The sequence below is a fragment of the Capra hircus genome, chromosome 4, assembly GCF_001704415.2.
Source record: "Capra hircus breed San Clemente chromosome 4, ASM170441v1, whole genome shotgun sequence".
Classification (NCBI taxonomy): Eukaryota; Metazoa; Chordata; class Mammalia; order Artiodactyla; family Bovidae; genus Capra; species Capra hircus.
Genome location: NC_030811.1, coordinates 8,463,849 through 8,483,747, shown reverse-complemented (window position 1 = coordinate 8,483,747; position 19,899 = coordinate 8,463,849). Strand labels below are relative to the sequence as shown.

Below are 19,899 nucleotides of genomic sequence, written 5' to 3'. Positions count from 1 at the left end.
TCTGCTCAGAGCAGCCACCAGCTCACCTGTTCTTCTCTCAGCAAAATTAGGAGCAGGTGAGCAAGACAGCACACCCGGGCAATGAACTCCCGAGTGAAGCTCTCATCACACAAATCGTGCAGAGCTCTGAGGGCCGGTCCAGCTTCCCATCCTGGCGGGTCCCCTCTGCCAGGCTCCCAGGCACACCAGAGCCTTGTTCTCCACCACTGCCCACCCGCACACAGGAGCAGGGCCCACCGATGGCCTCGCCCAGGTCAGGACCCCCCACCCCCAGATGTTCACGATTGGGGTGAAACCACCAGCATGTTGCAGGGTGGGTGGGCGGGGAGCCTCCCCTCCAGGCCCAGACCGGGTTTCTCCGCGTCCACGGCGCCAAGACTCTGGGACAAGATCGTGTTCTCTAAGACAGCGACGGAGGCTCATTTTCAATCATTTTTTTATTCCACCACGTCAGCCTACCTACCCTATCCTTCCTGCCATCCTGAAGTCTTCACTTGGGCCCTGGCTCATCTCGCCTCGGACACGGTGGTTCTGAAGGGGAGCGGCACTGACGGCCTTAGTGGCGCGACCATTCTGAGGCTGAGCCTTGGAACCTGGCTCCAAGGGCCTGGGGGCACCTGCGACAGGCTCCAGCCCGCGGTCCTCAGTCTGGGAGGAGAAGGCACGGAGATGTCCAGGCCTGCAGAGATGCTGCTTCTCCTGGGTCAGGCGGCGGCTCAGAGTCAGGCCGAAATCACATCCTTGGCAGGGTGCCTGTTGACCACTCTCACTTTGTGCATGCCCCGATGGGAAAAAACAAAACAAAACAACAGTCCCATCTTCAGCTAACAATTCCTCAGAAGACGATTAAATAAAAGGCAAAAAGCAACACAATTTGGCAAAGGTTTCTTAAATTTTAAATTAAAAAAGGAAAAAAATGCACACAGAAGAGATTCAACTTGCCTGCTTTGAAGAAATATATTAAAGAAGGTGAAAAGTTAAAAAAAAAATCAAACCCCAAATAACAATAAAAATAGATGTCTCCTCTGTAAAATTCTGGACTAATCTACTGAGTCATTCATATCTATTCAGTATTCAGAGCATGAAGGCAAAAGACCGGAGTATAAAAAAATTAAAACACAAACCTAACCAACATTTTGAGATACTGCCTGTGAGCAAGCCTGCCAGACTCGCAGCTGGCGTGGGCCCCGCCAGTGACCGCTAGAAGCTTCGCTGGGTCTGGTCCCTCCTGCACTCGCCCTCTGCAGACCCTCAGGGCCTTCAAAGCTCTTCCTTGGTTCTGCTCAGTTTTGTGGCATGTTCTTCTATAAACTTGCTCAAATGCTCCAGGTCTCTGTTTCCATCCTCAAATTTAATTGGGTTCTTTTTGTCCCCACTGGGGGCGAAGTAGATGGTGGGGAAGCCCTCGACTTTGTAGCGGTCACTGCTGACGTCGTTGGCCGTGGCGTCCATCTTGGCGATGACCAGGTTCTTGTGGCCCTTGTACTTCTTGCCCAGGGAGGTGTACACCGGCTCCAGCTGCTTGCAGTGCCCGCACCAGGGTGCGTAGAACTCGATGAGGACATCCTTCTTAGGGTCCATCACGATGGAGTCAAAGGTCTTCCCCACCACGACCTTGACCGGCCCCTTGTTGTTCTTGGGCACAGGCTGGGACTTGATGACTGGCTTCAGTTTTCCTGTGGGGAAAGCAAGCGAGGGCGGGTGTGAGAGCGGACAGGCCGGCCCCTGGTGGCCGCAACTGGACCAGGTAGGGAGGCTGGCCCGACGTGTAGGAGGCTGGGGCAGATAGACATTGCCAAGGCCAGGCTGGGCCATCTCCAGAGCCCAGCCCCTGGTTCTCTGATTCCCCCAAATCCTGTACTTTCCAGTCCCGGCAAAGGCCAGAGGCAGATGACCAGTCATGCCAGAGGCCTAGCAGATACGATCCTCTTTCAGAGGGGCGGTTACAAGAGAGGCTGCCAGTACAGAGGGGTCACTAAGAGGGCGGTGGGCAGGCTGGAAGCCTGGGGTGGTGGTGGGGGCAACAGACTGAGCAGACAGGATGGGCAGGGAGGTCTGCCCACCCAGCGGGGGCAATGGGGACCCTGAGCCACGTGCTCAATCAGATCAGGAGGACGCTGCATTCGAGGCCAAAGCAAGTTTCCCACATACAAGAAACTTATCTGTTGCACTTTAATTTTTAAAATAAGGTTTTCTGAGATTCTAAGACACCTGTTTCTATTACAAAAAGAGAGAGAAAAGGGAGCAAACGAACAGGGATTCTCCCCTTCCCCTGCTGTGCACCCTTGGGTCCCAGGGGAAGCACAGGCCTCGGTCCCAAAGGCAAGCTGGCAGGGGCTGCAGAAGCTGGGTGCGGGTGTGGGTGGGTGGGGTGCGGGCCCACCTTTCTTGAAGGCAGTGACGAAGTCGCGCAGGGCGTCGGCGTCGAAGTCATCGGGCTCCATGGCAAACCTGCGGCCGCCCTCGTCCAGGATGGCTGCATTCACCTCCTCCCCGCTCTCGCTCAGCCCCAGGTCCTTCAACTCCGTGGCGAAGTCCTCCTCGTCGGCCACGGCGAAGGTGTACTCAGGGAAGTCCTTGGCCACCTCCAGGACCTTGTTCCGCCAGAACTGAGTAGCTGAGAGGGGACCGAGGGCTCGGGCATCTGGTCCGGCCCAATCGTCCCCGCGGCTCAAGGAGGGCCAACGGGACTCCTAGCCGTCCCCCTGCTCAAGTGGGTAGGGAAGGGGGTGGCGACTCCCCCCGGAGGAGGAGGAGGAGGACCCCCGAGGCTGTCATTACCCGCACCCCCCAGCCCGGGGCTCACCCGCGCGGTAGTCGAAGCTAAAGTCCACGCCATAGTAGACGACCACCAGGGGGCGCCGCGCGTAGCGCTTGGTGTCGGCGGCCTTGCGGAGGCCGACCAGGGGCAGCGTGTGCTTCACCACGTGCTCCGCGATGGCCGCGGCCTCCGTGGAGTCCTGCGAGAGAGGGGCAGGTGAGGCGCAGCTGTCTGCCACCGGCTCGGGGAAAAGTCTGCCCCTAAGGAAGTCACGGGGCTTCCCTGGTGGCTCAGAGGGTACAGCATCTGCCTGCACTGCTGGAGACCCAGGTTCGACCCCTGGGCGGGGAAGAACCCCTGGAGGAGGGCATGGCAGCCCACTCCAGTACTCTTGCCTGGAAAATCTCATGGACAGAGAAGCCTGGCAGGCTACAGCCTATGGGGTCACAAGAGGCGGACATGACTGAGCAACTTCACTAGGGACATCACAGGGGCCCTACTCCCCCAGTGAACCCCAAGTGAGCCTCTCGGGTAGCCAGGGCACCCTTCCCTCTGGGTCAGGGCTGGCTGACCAGGTCAGTCGGGGTCTGCTGGGGGGAGGCCTGGCTCCCAGATGACAAAGGCACAAAGGTGAGCTGAACTGCGCACAAGGTCTCACGTTCCTCCAGCTGATCCCCACAGTAGCCTGTCGAGGACACTACAGGATGAGATGATCAAAGTGGCCACTGGGGCTCTGGGCTCTGCCTGCAGAAAGCCCACCCCTGACCACTGGCGACAGAAAGCCCGGGGGGTCTGGGGAAGAGTTTGGGGCCAGACACGTGCACCACAGATGTGGAACCTGAGGCCTAGCAGGGTGAGGCCATCTGCCCGGCAGAAGTGGTGGATGACCACCTCTTTCCCCTAGAGCCTGAGTCCCATCTGGATGGACGGTCAGGGAGGCAGCAGGGACGAGACACAGCAGGCAGCGGGGCCCTCTTTCATCAGGACGGCCCTGGACCGCCCGTCGCGGAGAAGGCGAACTCCGGGGGCACCCAGGATGTATGTGCTCCACAGTGGAGCACTCAGCACCCACAGGCCCAAATGGGAACTCAATGCCTGAGCCCTCCTCACTCACGTCTGCAGCAGACTGTCTCCTCACCTCCAGGCTGTGTGTGCTGACTTTACAACTGGCTTCATCTTATCCGTCCTGCCCTTGTCTTCCCTTTGTCCTAATGCCTAGATCCATTTTTTAAAATTGCATGTTATCTTTTATGTACATTTTTTACAAAGCAGCCCTTAAATAATTCTGGGGACAAAATTGGTATATAAATGATACCAATCCATTAATTAAAAAAATGTTGAATGTAAGATCAGGCAGAAGCAAAAAGAGCAAAGTAGCAGTGATGTGTTTAACAGACTGTGGATCTCAACCTTTCAGGGTCAAGGGCTCCTTCAAGAATCTACTGAAAGTTACAGACAGACCCCTTCCCTGGGAGCAGGCACACCACACAGAACTGTGTCTGGTTCCCATGGCCCCCAGATCCCAAGTTCATCAGGCTCCTCTATGGACCCAGAGTCAGTATCTCTAGATAACAGACAAGAAGCCAGAGGGGCAGGGGGTGATGAGACCACTCCCGTATGTCTTGCTTGGGGTCGGAGCACACCTGCCTGTCACCTTAGTCTCCTAACCGGCTGTGGGACCCTCTAGGTGTTAGTTCACTTCTCTGCATCCCAGTCTCTTTCTGTCAAATAAAACATCTGGATTCAAGATGTAAAGTCAAAGTTGCTTGGTCGTGTCCTTGCAACCCCATGGACTCTGGGAATTCTCCAGGCCAGAATACTGGAGTGGGTAGCCTTTCCCTTCTCCAGGGGATCTTCCCAACTCAGGGACCGAACCCAGGTCTCCTGCATTGCTGGCAGATTCTTTACCACTGGAGCCACAAGGGAAGCCCAAGAATACTGGAGGGGTAGCCTATCTCTTCTCCAGGGAATCTTCCGGACCCAGGAATTGAACTGGAGTCTCCTGCATTGCAGGCAGATTCTTTACCAACTGAGCTATCAGGGTAAGGTTTCCTCCGAATGACAGTATCTGTTCCTTGGAGCTCAGGGCCCCTGGGAAGCACTTGGAACATGAAGTGGGACCGAAGCTCACCCACCCTTCTTGAAATGAGTGTGTCACCTCTTTAGGAAGACAGGGCAGGGGCCCCAAGGAGGAAGGAAAGGCCAGGTCCACAGGCCACACCCCACAGCTCCACCCAGTGAACAGAGAGGCCTGTCAGTGCTTTGTAGCCCTCAGCACCCAAGCCGCCTGCCGGTGAGTGAGGCTTCTCTCTGACGGAGCAGCACGGCCTGGCCAGGAGCTGGCCCATCACGAGGTATGGAGAGAGGGCCACCCTCCTGCAGAAGCAGGTGGAGCTGCGCCAGGGCCTCAGCCCCACGACCCACTGGGCATGTGAGCACCCCGCCCCTCCCCGCCCCCCATGAACCCTGACCTGACCAAGAGAACTTCAGGACGATCGGACGCCCCGGGGCTGGTACCCCTCACCCACCTTGATGTCCATCACGTAGCTCTTGGGCTCATATTTGGACTGGAATTTCTCAGGCTGCATGACAACCAACTTCCCCAGGGAGACTTTCAAGAACTTTGCTATTTCAGTGCTAAAAGTGTGGTGGAATTTGTAATCCTCTCTCAGGTTGTTAGCTGAGGAATTGACAGAATGATAAATAATACAGTTTATTAAATCGCTTAAATGATTTAGATTCAACTCTACCCACATCACCCAAAACAAATGCCCAGAAAACGGTGTAATTAACCATGAACGCTGTGTGGATAATATGCAGAGCTTAGACATTTAAAGGAGTTTGGATTTAAAAACCTGGTATAGATGTAATACCTTAAAATCTATGTATCTCTGAATTTATTTTTAAAATAAATCTGAAAAAAAAAGAAAAAAATGAATAAAAATAAACAATTGGAACCTTCACAGAAAAACTTCATCTCTCGGACTGACTGTGGTCGCCGCTGCTGAGAAGCACATTAACCCAGGCCGCCAGCCTGACCCTCCTGTGTCTGGCTCGAGAACCCTCCATCTGCTCAAGGGCTCACTTCTCAAGTGGCCTGTTCAGGCTGCAGTTTTTTTGCTCTATGGATATGTTGTGCTGAACTCAGTTGTGTCTGGCTATCTGTGACCCCATGGACTGTAGCCCGTCAGCCTCCTCGGTCCATGGAACTTTTGTGGCAAGAATACTGGAGTGGGTGGCCACTTCCTCCTCCAGGGGATCTTCTCGACTCAAGGATCGAACCTGCATCTCTTGAGTTTCCTGTATTGGCAGGCACATTCCCTACCACTGCGCCACCTGGGAAGCCCTACATATTTTTATTTACGTCTCGGGAAACTCCCAAAGGCAACCCCGTGGAGATAACTTTAGAATGGGGGCTGGCAAACTTTCCTAAGGACCGGACAGGAACTGTTTCAGCTTCGTGGACCCCACGGTCTTGACAACTCAGGTCTGTGCTAACAAAGCTGTGTCCCCAGGGAACTTACAGAACCACGTGAGGACCGGGTTCGGCCTGTGGGCCAGCCTATTAACCCCTTCCCTGGACCCCGCAGGGGCATCACCTTGGGCCCCCTGCTCTGTCCTCACCAAGGCCTCTGGATCCACCCTGAGCAGAGTCTGCGGTCCCAGGAGGGCAGGCCTGTGACTGGGTTACAGAACAGGCAGCTGAGGGCACGGCACATCTCAGGAGAAGCAGGGAGCAGCCTGGACAAGCTCATAGACAGACTTGGACTCAAATCACAATTTCCAAGCCACTAGCTGACTTGAGCCCCAGTCCCTCCTGTAGAAACAGGTCAGGGAGCTCTCAGACCACCATTAAGAACGAAATAGCCACCCAGAGGAGTCTGGCAGGTCAGTCTCCCACCTGTTCTAAGCCGCCAGGCACGTGGCTATCTGTGACCAAGTGGCTGTGGAGGAGACAGCATCACCTCAAGAGCTTCCTGCCCAGCCCCTCGCTCACAAATTCCATCCTCCTGCCAGGACCCCCTCTGCTCTTGCCCCGTCAGCCCTGCATCCCTGGGGCTGTCTCTAGTTCCTTCCCCGAAGTCCACGCACCAGGCCCTGTGACTGTCACCCTTGCCTGAGCCTAACCCGCCTGGCCACAAGGGGCCACAGGCGTCAGACTGGACGTGCAGCGGCTGGACAGGCAGCACCGGAGACCCCCAGCCCTGAGCACCAGCACCTGCGTTTTGACAAGATCCCTGGGCATCTACAGGCACCCAGATGTGAGGGCTGGGGGCTCCGTGGCTGCCTGTGGCCCTGGGTGGACGAGGAGACCCCCTCTGCGAGTTTTTAGCACAGCTTGGTGACACGGTTCCTGAATCAGTAAAGACTGGGGAAGCACAAACGGGCTTCTTCTCCACTGTAACTTTCACGTCACTCTGCAACTGACACGCGCAGCGAGGACCGTGCGGCACAGACATTAACACTGAGCGGCAAGCAGGGCATTTAACAGACCATGATTATGACTTCCAAGTAGAAAACCAAGCCGTTGTGGCGTGTATGATGGGGTGAGGGGCCCAGGGGACTCAGGAGCTGCTGGGGAAGACCAGGAGGAGCCTGACTGTCCCCCAAAGGCCGTCTTTGGTTCATCACCCAGGGGCCATCCAGGGTGGCGAGGACCCGGCACCATGGGACATTGCTGAGACGTGTTGGTGGTTAACTTCGCCTCCCAGACCAGCCTCACTGGGCATTTGGCATCACCGGGCACTTGGCTGAGCACTTCTGCCACTTTATCTCCACTAATGTAGCAACCTTCCACATAAGACAGGACTCCCTATTGGCTATGAGATCTCCAGGTTGACCGAGTCACTGATTGCCCACTCGGGGCGGTTAACCACCGACAGAACCGGGACTCCAACCCAGGTCTGACGCAGAAACCCTCCCTTTCTGGTCAAGACCCTCTCCTAGCAGCAGGGCTGGCTCTGAGAAGGGGCCCCGGCAGAGCAGGGAGGGAGGTAATGACTTTGGATGAACTTGACTGGGCCCCTGCCCTCCCCTTAGACCCAGGAAGGAGAGAGCACAGCCCTCTCGTCAGCTTCCTGAGAGATTGCATCACTCACATGCAGTTAAGGCAACCAAGAACCAATCCCCAACCTCAGAAAGGAAAGCCCGTTCCCACACATGCAATCTCTACCCTTCCTCAGGCCTAAATCGACGCCCAGGGGTCTTATACAACAGCAGCAGCCCCAGAAGGCCTGGGCGTGATCGCACTGGCCTGAGGCCCCTCCTCACCTGCATCCTGGTACAGCTGGTAGGCAGGGTCACTCTCCGACTTAAAGACCCCGATGATGATGACATCGTCCCCGTCCTTCAGGAGCTCCTGGACCTCCTTGAGGGCCAGGATCTGCTCGGAGGGCGGCCCAGACTGCTCCATCATGTAGTCGACGATCCCTGGAAGCAGAGCACATGCCTGAGCGGGGCTGGGGGCTCAGGGCTCCGGGGCGCCTGAAGGCACTGGGAGCTCCCCACACCGGGCCCAGAGGCGGTGGTGGACCTACCATATTTTTCCCGCGGGCCGTTGTAATCGAAAGCCTTCCCCTTGCGGAAGATCTTCAGGGTGGGGTAGCTGGAGACGTTGAACCTCTTGGCGAGGTCTGTCTCCGCTGTGGCGTCAACCTTCGCCAGAGGGATTGGCGGAGAGCTCTTACTCAGCTCCTTGGCAGCCTTTTCGTACTCGGGGGCCAGTTTCTTGCAGTGTCCACACCTGTGAGAGTGAGCAGCTCTGTCAGGAACCTGTTCCAGAGTGGAGGCAGCCTCCTAGCTACGGGATGCACAGACACCCAGCCTCAGTTCCTGGGTGACTTGGAGAGATCTGCCAAGCCAGAGAAGCCCCCAGGCAGACGGTGTGGAAGCCTGACATGGGCTAAGAGATGGGAGAGGCCACGATAGTTCTGTTGGTTGGACAGCTGGAGAGGGGAGTTTCAACCTATCTTATCCCCCAGCAAAGACTCTAAAACCACCCCTCCCAGCCGCACCCACTTCACCCAGTGCATGGTGGGCACTTGGCACCTGCCAGCTCCTCGGCTGGCTCTGCCTCACATGCAGGGGTCTGTCTCCTGCCCCGAGCTGCAGTGGGTACAGGATGGGCCCAACGAGTATCTGGTCACGGGAAACCGACACCATCTTACCAGGGAGCATAAAACTCTACCAGCATGATGTCGGCATCATTCACCACTTCATCGAAGTTGTCCTTGGTCAGCACGAGCGTGACTTCTGGTGGAGGCGTCCAGTTGGGCTGGGAGACCTCTTTGACCTTGGCCACAATTTCTGGAAGAAATCCCACAAGACTGAGCACGTGAAGGCCCCTGGCTCCAGGGGCAGGTGGGGAGGGTGGGGAAGAGAGAACATAAGGCCACAGAACAGGACACGCTTGATTTCCTGAAACCCAAGCCCATCTACTGCAAGGAGATCAAACCAGTCAATCCTAAAGGAAATCAACCCTGAAAAGTCACTGGAAGGATTGATACTGAAGCTCCAATACTTTGGCCACCTGATGTGAAGAGCTGACTCATTGGGAAAGACCCTGACACTTGGAAGGATTGAAGGTGGGCGGGGAAGGGGGCCATAGAGGATGAGATGGTTGGATGGCATCACCGACTGAATGGACATAAGTTTGAGTAAGCTCCGGGAGATGGTGAAGGAGAGGGAAGCCTGGCGTGCTACAGTCCATGGGGATGCAAAGAGTCGGACACAAGTGAGCTACTGAACAACAAAGCCCATCTATAGCCAGGGCCCCTCCGCAGTTTGGGAGCCATAGTGAAGAGCCCAAAGGTCCAAGGTTTCCAACAACCACCCATCACATGTCCACGCACACTGCTCAAGGCAGTCTAGCCCAGCCTGATGAATGAGACTGTTAAGCGCACCCCGAGAGGTCACCTCCCAGTGTTCAACAGCATATGCCTAGTAACAGTTTGGGGAGCATTCCTTTTAAGGCGTACAAATACATCTGTGTTTAGACACACACACGGAGCACTGGCACGTTACACACAGCACAAAATTTAACTGCAGTTGAGAGAAACGGGAGGAGCAGCAGCTCCAACACCGCCCAGGCTGCACCAGCATCGCCTGCCAAGTGGTTGTGAAAAGGCCCGCTTGTGGCCTAGGTGCCCGGAGATGCCAGGCAGGGGACACTAAATATATGCTCACAAAGCACTTCCCAAGCGGTTCTCAGGAGCAGTGGCTGCCCACTGTTTCTCTGCTTTTGTGGCCCTAGAATCTGCCAAACCCAGGTCCAAGAAGCACTGCGGCAAAGCACCAGCTTTCAGACTGGAGCACGAACAGCAGTGCCTCCTGGCGCAGGCAGACCGAGGCCTGGGAGAGGGGGGGCCTCAACTCGGGGGAGCCCCCCTTCTGAAGACACATGGGAGGTCTGGCACCCAGGGAGCCCGCTGCGGCAAACACTGCCCTCAAGATGCCAAACTGGGCCACGTTCCTAGCTGTGAGGTGGCGAGGGCGGACCAACCCCAAAACACACACACATGCCTGCCCTGGTCAGACTCCTGAATGGCTGGAAGGGAACCTTGAGATCAAGTCCATGTGACTCACGCTCGGATGAGGAGCCCAAGGCCCAGCCAGGGGGCCCCTTGTGGGGGACACAGGGCTGTGTGATGGCAAGAAAGACCCCAAGCCTACTTGGTGCAATGCCCACTGTGCCACACTGGGAGTGGAAAATGCAGCAGAGAGCAATCTATTTTTTTAAGCCTTCAAAATGCTGAAGGCTACCACGGTGTTATCTGTCTATTCATTTAATGAAACCGATGTAGTGCCTGATGCGAGCCAGGTAGAGCTCCAACAGGCCTGGTTTTAGAAATGCCACTTGGCTCCACCCACCTGGTTTTAGAAACACCAGTGGTTCTGTGAGCTCTGGACCCGCGGGCTTGGCCAGCCCTGGGGCTCACAAGAAACAAAGACTGTTGAGACGGACCTGACGCTCACTGAGTAAGAAGCTCTGGGCGAGGATTGGCAGTCTGTCTCAGCACGTCCCCCACCCTGTGCCCTGGGTGTCGGGCCCAGCTAGACACTGGTCCATGAACACTAGCGAGACCCATGGCCTTTAACACAGTGGCTCCGGATCTTGAATTTCACAGCTGTTAAGTGTACCCCTTTCTTGTCCAGGACAAGCTTATTCTGATCAGAGTCACCGCGGACGTTCCAGCAGGTACTGCTGCCAGTCCACTGGGCTGGGCTTCCTCTCTGTTATCCAAGTTGCCCTCCCCTCAGCCTCTCCCTTCCTGGGGAAGGGAGCCCCGGCCCCCACTTCTTCTGGCAGCTCAGGGCCCTCACCTTCCTGGGTCCTGGAGCCCTCGTAGTCAACCGCCTGCCCCTTCTTCAGGATCTTGATGGTGGGGTAGCCAGTCACGTCAAACCTGCTGGCCAGCGCCGACTCTGAGATCGCGTCGATCTTGGCCACAGGGATGGGAGGGTCATTCTCCTTCAAGGTGGTGGCGATTTTTTCGTATTCTGGAGCAAACTTTTTGCAGTGCCCGCACCTGAGAATGAGATTTCAGGACGGAGAAGCAGGTTAACCGGAGGCTTAAATCCAGCTGGATGCACAAAAACTGGGGCACTGGAGCCAGAAATGTTTGCGGTTAGTGAGAGACACGAAACGGGGGAGGCTGAGATAGCCCGAAGTCAAACAATCCCAGGGTGAATCCCAGCTCCACCAAGGGCAAGGTACTCTCAAGAGCTCCACACCCCCATGTGAAGAGAAAACTCTCCCTGAAAGATGCCATCTTTTCCCCTCGTCTCAGATGTGGATGGCGGGGTTTTCTAGAGGCTATGGGACCAACAGTGATGTCAGCATTCTGATGCTGATGAATAAAGGTGTTACTGCCATTTAGAAATGAATTATTTCCATTTTTTGGTTTTAATTTCCAATGTGGTAACTACTGATAAACGTGACCCACATAACAAGCTAGCTGCTACTGCTGCTGCTAAGTCGCTTCAGTCGTGTCCGACTCTGTGCGACCCCATAGACGGCAGCCCACCAGGCTCCCCCGTCCCTGGGATTCTCCAGGCAAGAATACTGGAGTGGGTTGCCATTTCCTTCTCCAGTGCATGAAAGTGAAAGATGAAAGTGAAGTTGCTCGGTCGTGTCCAACTCTTAGCGACCCCATGGACTGCAGCCTACCCGGCTCCTCCATCCATAGGATTTTCCAGGCAAGAGTACTGGAGTGGGGTGCCATTGCCTTCTCTGAGCAAGCTAGCTGAGGTCCTCAATATTTAAGGGGTTAAGGTGTTCTGAGACCAAAATGCTTGAGAACAGCTGATCTATAAACCAGGAATGATGTGACCTCACAGGTTTGCCCTAAGGACTGTTTAGATACTTTATATGAAGCATCTCATACTATGCTGATCAGACAACATTATGTATATCTTGACTATTTTTCTCTCCCAAATGGACTGAGGAGGGCAGGAGAAAGCGAAGACAGGATTATGAGATGGAAAAATAGCAGAAGAGAGGTGGGAGAAGGAGCCCAATAGTCACCACGAGCTGCCCCACGAGGGTGAAAGATGGGAAAGCGGGCTGGTCCCCACAGGGTCCAGTCTGCATGCAGCTGGGGGGACGCATCTGTCACCCCCGCAGGTCTGTGTCATCACAGCTCGTGAGCCACCCGCAGCTGTAACTAGCAGAGGACGTGTTCACGTTTTTAACCAACTGGACCTGAAACGAGGCGGGGCACGGGTCCTCACCACGGAGCGTAGAACTCCAGCAGCACCACGTCTTTGTCCGCCACAAAGTTATCGAAGTTCGAATCCTTTAGGATCAAGACGCCGTTTTCCTCCTTAACTTCCAAGTCGTCATCGTCGTCATCATCATCGTCCTCGTCCTCTTCCTCGTCCTCCTCGACGGCATCCTCTTTGTCAGAAGAATCTGTGCAGAAAATGCCCAGGCAGGTTAGAAAACTGATGACCTTCCTCCTTTAAAGTCTTCCCAGGACCCCACACCCTCAAAATGGTCACAAGTCCTGAGTGGTCCCTGAGGGTCACCACCATGAGAAGAGGCGGTGACTGCGGGCCTCCTGGAGCCCAGACATCTGCATGTGGGGTGGGCACTTCAGATTTCAGTTAAAGGGAGGTGATGGCTAAAAGATGGTGAAAACTAACTACAGGTCTAGGATTTAGTCTAAACACTGCAGCAGGACTTGGCGGGGGTGGGACCAGCCCCCTCTCAGATGGGGGAACCCTCCTTCCCGGCACACAGGTCTGATCCGCCCTGCAACAAGGCCCCTCACCCACATCCAAGCTGTGTGTTAGGGCTCCTCCCTTTGTGGGTCCCCCCGCGTCCGTGCTCAAGGTCCAGGCTAACTTCCACAGACATGTTCCCCTTCCTCACCCTCTCTGCTTTCCACAGAAGGAAGGACTTGCCTCCAAGCTCCCATCCTCGCCCCCACGGATGACTGCCTAGCCCCCCAAATCAGTACAAACAGGAAACAAATCTTGGTTCTCAACTCTTTCCCCCTGGAGGTTACTTGGGCTGACTTCTTAAGTAAAACATGACTCCCCACCTCCTTCCTCCACACATCAACCTTCCCCTGAAGGATTAGAACACCCATGGGATATTTTTTATATGTATCTCCTAATCCGAGATGGATTAGCAGTCCATCGTTCATAATGAAAAGCTGAGAACCGCACTTGTTTCCTGTTCATACTTTTGTGGGACGCCTGCAAAGTTCTCTTTCCCAGAACACAAGAATATAAGCACATCTTATCACCAACAAGGCTTGACTGGATTTGCTGCTGAACTACAGGTACGGAACCCTGAACTGCAGCTCTCGTTACCCAGGTTCCCAGGTGCTTCCACGTCAGCAAACAGAAATGCAGGCAGCATGATTTCATCAACTCCAAAGGCAGAACGTTTCAAGGGGCGCATTATTTCTTTTTGGAGATGCTTCCCAGGAGAGAAACCAACACTGACAGCAGGGCTGACATTAGGGCTTGAGAACCCGCCTGGGGACCTGGGAGCTCCCTGGGACTTGCCCTATTTCAGCACCCACCCCCCACCCCCCCCAAACCAGACCCACTGCTGCCTCTGCAGCTGCTCAGACATGCCAGGGGCTGCTCTGGGCAGGGCGGCAGCTTTGCTTGTTATCATCAAGATCTACCGACCTGTACACTTATTACCAAAACAAGCTGAAAACCCACCCCATCCCCGAGCCCCACTTCCCTCCACACTTGCCCCTTCGAACACCCACAGCTTTTTCCTTTCACAAGCCCCTGTCCTCCACTGTGGGGGCTGGAGAAAACAGCTCTAAAATCCAAACAGAAATGCCACCAACTTGAGAAGGCGCCTGTGTATCCTGGGCCAGGCTGCTTCCCCGGGCCCCAGTTTTCTTCCCGCCCTCCCCGAGCCTGTCAGCACACCCACTTCTCCAGCCACCTTGCCACCTCCCTCCTCCACAGCGGTGGCCCTGCAGGCTGGACAGGCCTACAGAAGCCCCAGACCCCCAGCACTGTCAGCAGGAGGCTTGGGGAGAGCGATGAGAACCAGGCTCCCTGGATGCAGAAGGGGCAGGACCCAGAGGAAGACAATTGGGCTCAACCCCATCCCCACCTCTCAAGCTGGTGGCCTAAGCTCATTTCTTTTCTTTTTTCCTTCAAATTTATATACATGTATCTTTTGGCCATGTGGTGAGCATTTGGGATCTTAGTTCCCCCGCCAGGGACAGAACCTGCAGCCTCTGCATCAGAAGCTCAGAATCTTAACAACTGGACCACCAGTGAAGTCCCAGGGAGATCTAAGGACCTGATGCTCTTGAGAACCTCCAGGTTTACACCAGCTGGCTCCGGGCTCCTGGTACTTCTAGGAACACTGCCCACAGCAACTGGGCAGGGCAAGTACTAGCTGACCTCTGTTGGCCTGTGGAACCCTAATAGCGGCTTTCCAAAAGGCTGGGCTGACGGCCCCTCACTTGAAAGTCCCACCCAAAACGACCTGCATGGGGACCGCAAACCCAGGGGCTCAATGCGGGGGTGCTGTGCAAGGTTCTCTGCTCCGGCCAGGGGCCCAGGAGACAATATACACCTTGCCCCAGATCTGGGAGCTGCTGCGGGCAGTGAGGCAGGCCCCAGGGCAGCGCAGCTGCCACGGTGCTCAGCTCAGGCTGAGAATCAAGCTTCTTTGCAGGCAGATGGAAAGACTGGAGGAAGGCTGGAAAGAAAGCTCAGAACTTAATCCTCTCTTCAAGCGAGGAAACAGCTTGAGGAGGAAGAGGGACTCGGCTGCCAGTTCAGTGCACAGAGAAAAGGCGAATTTTACAAAAAGGAAAAGCAAAGAGGTTTCCAAACCAGCCCCAGGCTGCAGAGGTCTGCAAGCACTACAGCGATGGGGCGCTCGCGATTAAATGGGACCATGAGTTATGCTGTGACAGAGCTCCTGATAGGGAACTCCTTTATCGAAACTTTTTTAAGAATAGATTTTCATTCTGCGTTTTTAAGGACAAACAAAATGACAGAATGTTCCCTACGTAACGAAGGATCCTCAAGCACATTAAGGCATGGCCCCCACCTTCCGCTGCTCCCCAAATTGCCGACAACTCCCAGGGTTGACTCCTCTGCATCTGGAGAGGTTGCTGGCTCCGTATTCCCCTGGACTGAACCCCCCCACCCCCCGCATCCCAACAAGGAAGATATCTCACAGTTTAATGGGGAAACCACCTCTTACAGGGCTCCACTTTTAAAGCTGGACACTCTAGGACAGAAGGGGCTGGAAGGGTGCCATCCTCCTCCGAGCGCCCCTCTTCAAAGGGCTTCCGGCATCATCTCTGCATGCTGCTGGGCCCATCCGCCAAGGCCACTCCTAAAATGCGGGCCCCTCCTAACCAGGTCACTGCAACCCCAGTCCACTCCCAGCAGGGCACCTGACCAGGCCGGATCCCACCCAGCGTGGACACATGCCACTCCTTCCAGCATCTCCTCACCTGCATCCTCAGTCGGCATAACAACAGACTCAGGAATAACATCATCTAACTGATCGTGTTTCATGGGCCACGCACTGTGCTGAGCTCTTATGCAACTCTCTGAGTCCCCCTGGGAAAACATACTACATGCACTTCACCAATGAAGAAACAGAACTTCAGTCACCTGCCCAGGAGCACAAGGCTACTGAGGGGAGGGTCCTGACCACTCAGCTGCTATGCCTTGCTGGCCCATCAGACTTTCTTCCCAGAATGCCCTAAGTTTTTTTAACCTCCTTTGATAATTACTTCCCAGAAGTAAAAAGCAGGCAACGACCCACATCAAAATATCTCCTTTATAATCTTCTGGTTGGCAAGATGTGAGAACAAGTGAGAGGCCTGACAACTGGAGGCTCACCCATCAGGGCTTAAGTTCTACTTAGTAACCGTTCTTGGGGGCAATGACGGGCCCATACACCACTGTGCTGTTTGAGTCTGACATGCACAAGAGGCGGGGAATTCCCTGGTGGTCCAGTGGGTAGGACTCCAAGCTTCCACTGCAGGGGGCACTGGCTGGATTCCTGGCTGGAGAACTAAGATCCTGCAAGGGGTGCAGTGCAGCAAAAATAAATAAAATGCACAGGAAGCAAAAGAGGGGGGGGAACCCCTCAAGACTGGGACCATCTGGGGTAAAGGGAAATGTGGTCCCAAAATAAAATCCAGAAGCTAAATGTGAAGGGCGAGGGATGGGAAAGAGTCAGGTAACCACTAGAAGCCCCACTCCAACCAACTGACCACAATGATCTATAGGCTCACCCTAGAGGCAACTGCCTCCCAGGGTCTCCAGTGCATTAGCGGCCTGTGGCAAATGACAGACTCACTCATCCTAATACCCATGGTGTCCATCCACGCCTGCCACTCTTCCAGGCCCCTTGAGGCTCCCCGAAAGACAGAATCATCTGATCAGAACCAAGACAAGGCTACTCTGCTATGCTCCGAAACTACCATCCACCTCCACTGGTCCTCAAATATTAACGTGCCTCCCCAAAGGTTACTTTGGCCACGAATCAATGAAATGTGTTTAAAATGCTGACCTGAGGGCCCACCCTTGTGTTCTTCCGGTTGGGTGTATTTTGGGACTCCGTATTTAAATAAGCACCAGGCGATTTGGATAAAGGTCCCAAGACACACTTGTAGGTGACAATGCTCTCTGGTCCCTGTGGGCAGGTGTTCTTTTCACCAAGAGTTGGTTTTCAACTTCCTTCTCTGTGTGGGTCAAGACTCTTGAATAAAACTTATCTAAAAGTTACTCAATCTGAAAGAGTATAAAGTTCGCACTTCCCTTACACACTATCAGAAAAGAGGGGTTATTTATATTGGAACAAACTCAAGAGGAAAAAAACTCTAGTTATCCAGAGAAAGGCAGAGGAAGAAGTTAAGGCCAGTAATGTGTAGTCCTGTTCTCTAGCAATGTAAGTCTTTAAGTTTTCTAATTCTCAAAGTTCTTACACATCACTTATTTTTAGCTAGCCTATTCCAAAGAAAAATGCAGGACCGATGGCTGGTAGTAGCGAATGTTCCTCCCAGAGCCGGCGCTTTATGGGCAGAGGCCACACTGAGCCCTAACTCCCGGACCAGGCGCAGTGACTAGCACATACAGTCGGTGCCGAATACATGCTTGCCGAAGGAATGCTACCTCCGGTTTCCAAAAGACGCAAACCAAGCCATCCCTCTCCCCCTCAAACCAGAACCCTCGAATTACTTCTATCCAAACCTACAGACCACATTTTTCAGACGTAAAACGCTTGCTGCCCGCAGCTGTCCCCAGGGCTCCCATTCGGGACGTCACACCCTCGCCCTGTTTTGAAACCTGCGGCCCCTCTCCCTTCCCACTCCTTGGGCAAGTGAGCCTCAAATGCTTAACCAGTTCCCAAGCTCCCCTTCCCAGGAGTGGGCAGTCAGCTTGGACTCGAGGAAAATCGGCGCAGAATCAGGGCGAAGAAGCCAGTGTGCAAAGAAGGCACTTCACACCCTCTCCGCGTCCAAGCCTCGGTGGCAGCCCCGGTCTCCTCGCCGCCCTCCTCTCCCGGGTCTCCCAGGCGATCCTGTCGCCCCGCTACAACCTTCCAACTCCAGCAAGTCGCTGGTCCGCGCGGCGCCCCCACCCCGGAGCGCGCGGCCCGCAGGCCCGGCCAGACGCCGCCGCCGCCGCTCACCTTCGTCCGGGCCCCCGGCGCTCGCCAGGGCCAGCAGCTGCGTCAGGGCCAGGAGCAGGACGAGCATCCAGGCTTTCCGGGGCCTCATCGCGGTGGTGCTGAGCGTGGCCTCCTTGCACCGGGGGCGACTGGTCGCTCCCGAACCTCGAGTTCGGGTCTCGCGGAGCCAAGCGAGAGGGAAAAAACCGCCCCCCGAAGACCTCCCTGGCAATTAACTGGGGGGCGGGGAAAGACGCGGGCCGGCCAATCCCAGTCCGATCTGGGGCGCGGGGCGCGAGCGCCTCGGCACCACCCTCCGCGTGGACCCTCCTCCCCGGCCTCCTCCGCGCACCCCGCGGCTCGCGAGTTTAAAGCTCAGAGCGCTAACGTGAGGTGCCCCCTTCTGATTGGCTGCTCCTCGGTCTCCAATCAGCGGCTGCCACTCGGTTTACCGGGAGCGCACAGGCTGAGAGAGGGAGCTGGGGAGAACAAAGGCGGAGGGCCGGGACCCGAGGGGCGGGGCCTGGCTACGCCGCAGGCAGCGATTGGCTGGCGACGCGGCGGGCGGGGCCTGGGAAGCGCTAGGCGGGCGGGGCTCCAGGCGGCGGAACTGGGCTGGAAGAACACGTGTCCTTAGCGCAGCTAGGGGCAGAGGGGACATCTGAGCTTACCTAGAGGACCCCGCGAGGCTCAAGGGCTAAGCTGAGGAGGGGCCTGAACTAGTCAGCTGGTGGGAGAGAGAACGGGACTCCCCACTCGGCTCCCTGTTCGTGATCTTTTTGATTTCTGCTTGAGCGACTGAAAGTTTGCGTTTCCTTCCTGGATGAAAACACAGATTGGCTTTGAGGGCGGAGTAGCTTGCAGTAAAAGTGAATCCAGAACTAGGATTTGGAAGAAACCTTCTTTCTAGGGTTTTATCTAGGAAAAGGCCATCGGGTGCGTGTCTAAACTTTGCTTCATGTTATCAATTTCTCTCCTGATTTTCTGCAAAAGTGACATATCGGATAGTCAGTATAGCGGTTTATAGAATTCTAACTATAGACTTCAGGTTTTCCCTCCTGACAATTTAAGAGGAAACAAACTAGGTTAAGATAATGACTTTTGTATGTAGAGCCGTGATGTGTCTCGGGGTTTGAGGTTTCTTTAACACCTGGAAATTCATATACCTAAAGAGTTACAGAAGACAGGTCAAAAAACAAAACTGGAGAATCTAGAAGTATTTTTCTGTGTATACAGATTGTCAGGAAGAAAGAAAGCTAACTACTCAACAGACTTTAGCAGTTAGAAAGTTTTATTAAATTTAGTGAATTTCTATCCAACTACTGAATCTGATAGTACCCCTCTCACTTTTTGTAAGGCAGGAAGACATTACTTAATTAATTTCAAGGACAGGGTGAGTATGCACTAAGTGATTTGTCAGAATGCTATGCATGTAGAATGTCAAACAGTTCAATATCATTTTAAGAAACTCTTCAAAAAGATAGTGTCCCAAGCCAGAATTTTTATCTTTCTTGGTAGTTTCCTCTGAATCCTTATGAAACTGAGGATTTAGAATCCCGTTTGTCCAGATGTGGCACAAATACTACCAATTTCACTAAGACCCTTTGTTGATGCAAGGTATGAGACGAAACCTATTAATATGCCATACATACATATATATACACACACACACACATGAAATCAGTATCACATTAGTTGTGACATTAAAGTAATATTTACTTTTTAAAAAAACGTTTAGTGTATGACAGAAGCTTACTCAACAGCAAAACATTAGTTTATCAAGTTGAAAAGCTCCTTGGTTTTTTCTTTATCCCCAAATGTCACCCAGTTTGGTTATGGGAACAAGTAAGCTGGGAGAATCTGTGTTCAGGGAGAGAGATTTTCCTGATTATCTCCAAGATCTTCATAGCTAGTTGTGAATAGAGGAAGGCTTCCACAAAGAGCTGGCTCCTGGCTTGTCCCTAGGGCTGCCATTTAACACTTAGATTATGCTTACAGTTCAACTTCA

At 54.4% G+C, this 19,899-nt stretch overlaps 1 protein-coding gene across 1 annotated transcript; it reads right to left on the bottom strand.

Annotated features, from left to right (window-relative positions):
- On the bottom strand, positions 420-18,239 carry PDIA4 (protein disulfide isomerase family A member 4). The gene is made up of 10 exons (XM_018046820.1): positions 17,913-18,239; positions 12,494-12,674; positions 11,084-11,289; positions 8,929-9,067; positions 8,299-8,504; positions 8,033-8,191; positions 5,290-5,441; positions 2,807-2,960; positions 2,384-2,617; positions 420-1,676 (listed from the first exon to the last, which is right to left on the bottom strand). The coding sequence occupies exons 1-10, from the start codon at positions 17,998-18,000 to the stop codon at positions 1,261-1,263; spliced, it is 1,935 nt and encodes a 644-aa protein (XP_017902309.1). The 5' UTR covers positions 18,001-18,239; the 3' UTR covers positions 420-1,260.

What these genes read in the sequence shown, in the direction of transcription:
- PDIA4 (XM_018046820.1), bottom strand. Translation starts at nt 18,000, where the DNA reads ATGAGGCCCCGGAAAGCCTGGATGCTCGTCCTGCTCCTGGCCCTGACG. An exon ending in CTGGAGTTCTACGCTCCGTG is followed by an intron (nt 11,290 to 12,493) that starts GTGAGGACCCGT and finishes TCTCATTCTCAG; the next exon opens with GTGCGGGCACTGCAAAAAGT. An exon ending in TAGCTTCGACTACCGCGCGG is followed by an intron (nt 2,618 to 2,806) that starts GTGAGCCCCGGG and finishes GTCCCCTCTCAG; the next exon opens with CTACTCAGTTCTGGCGGAAC.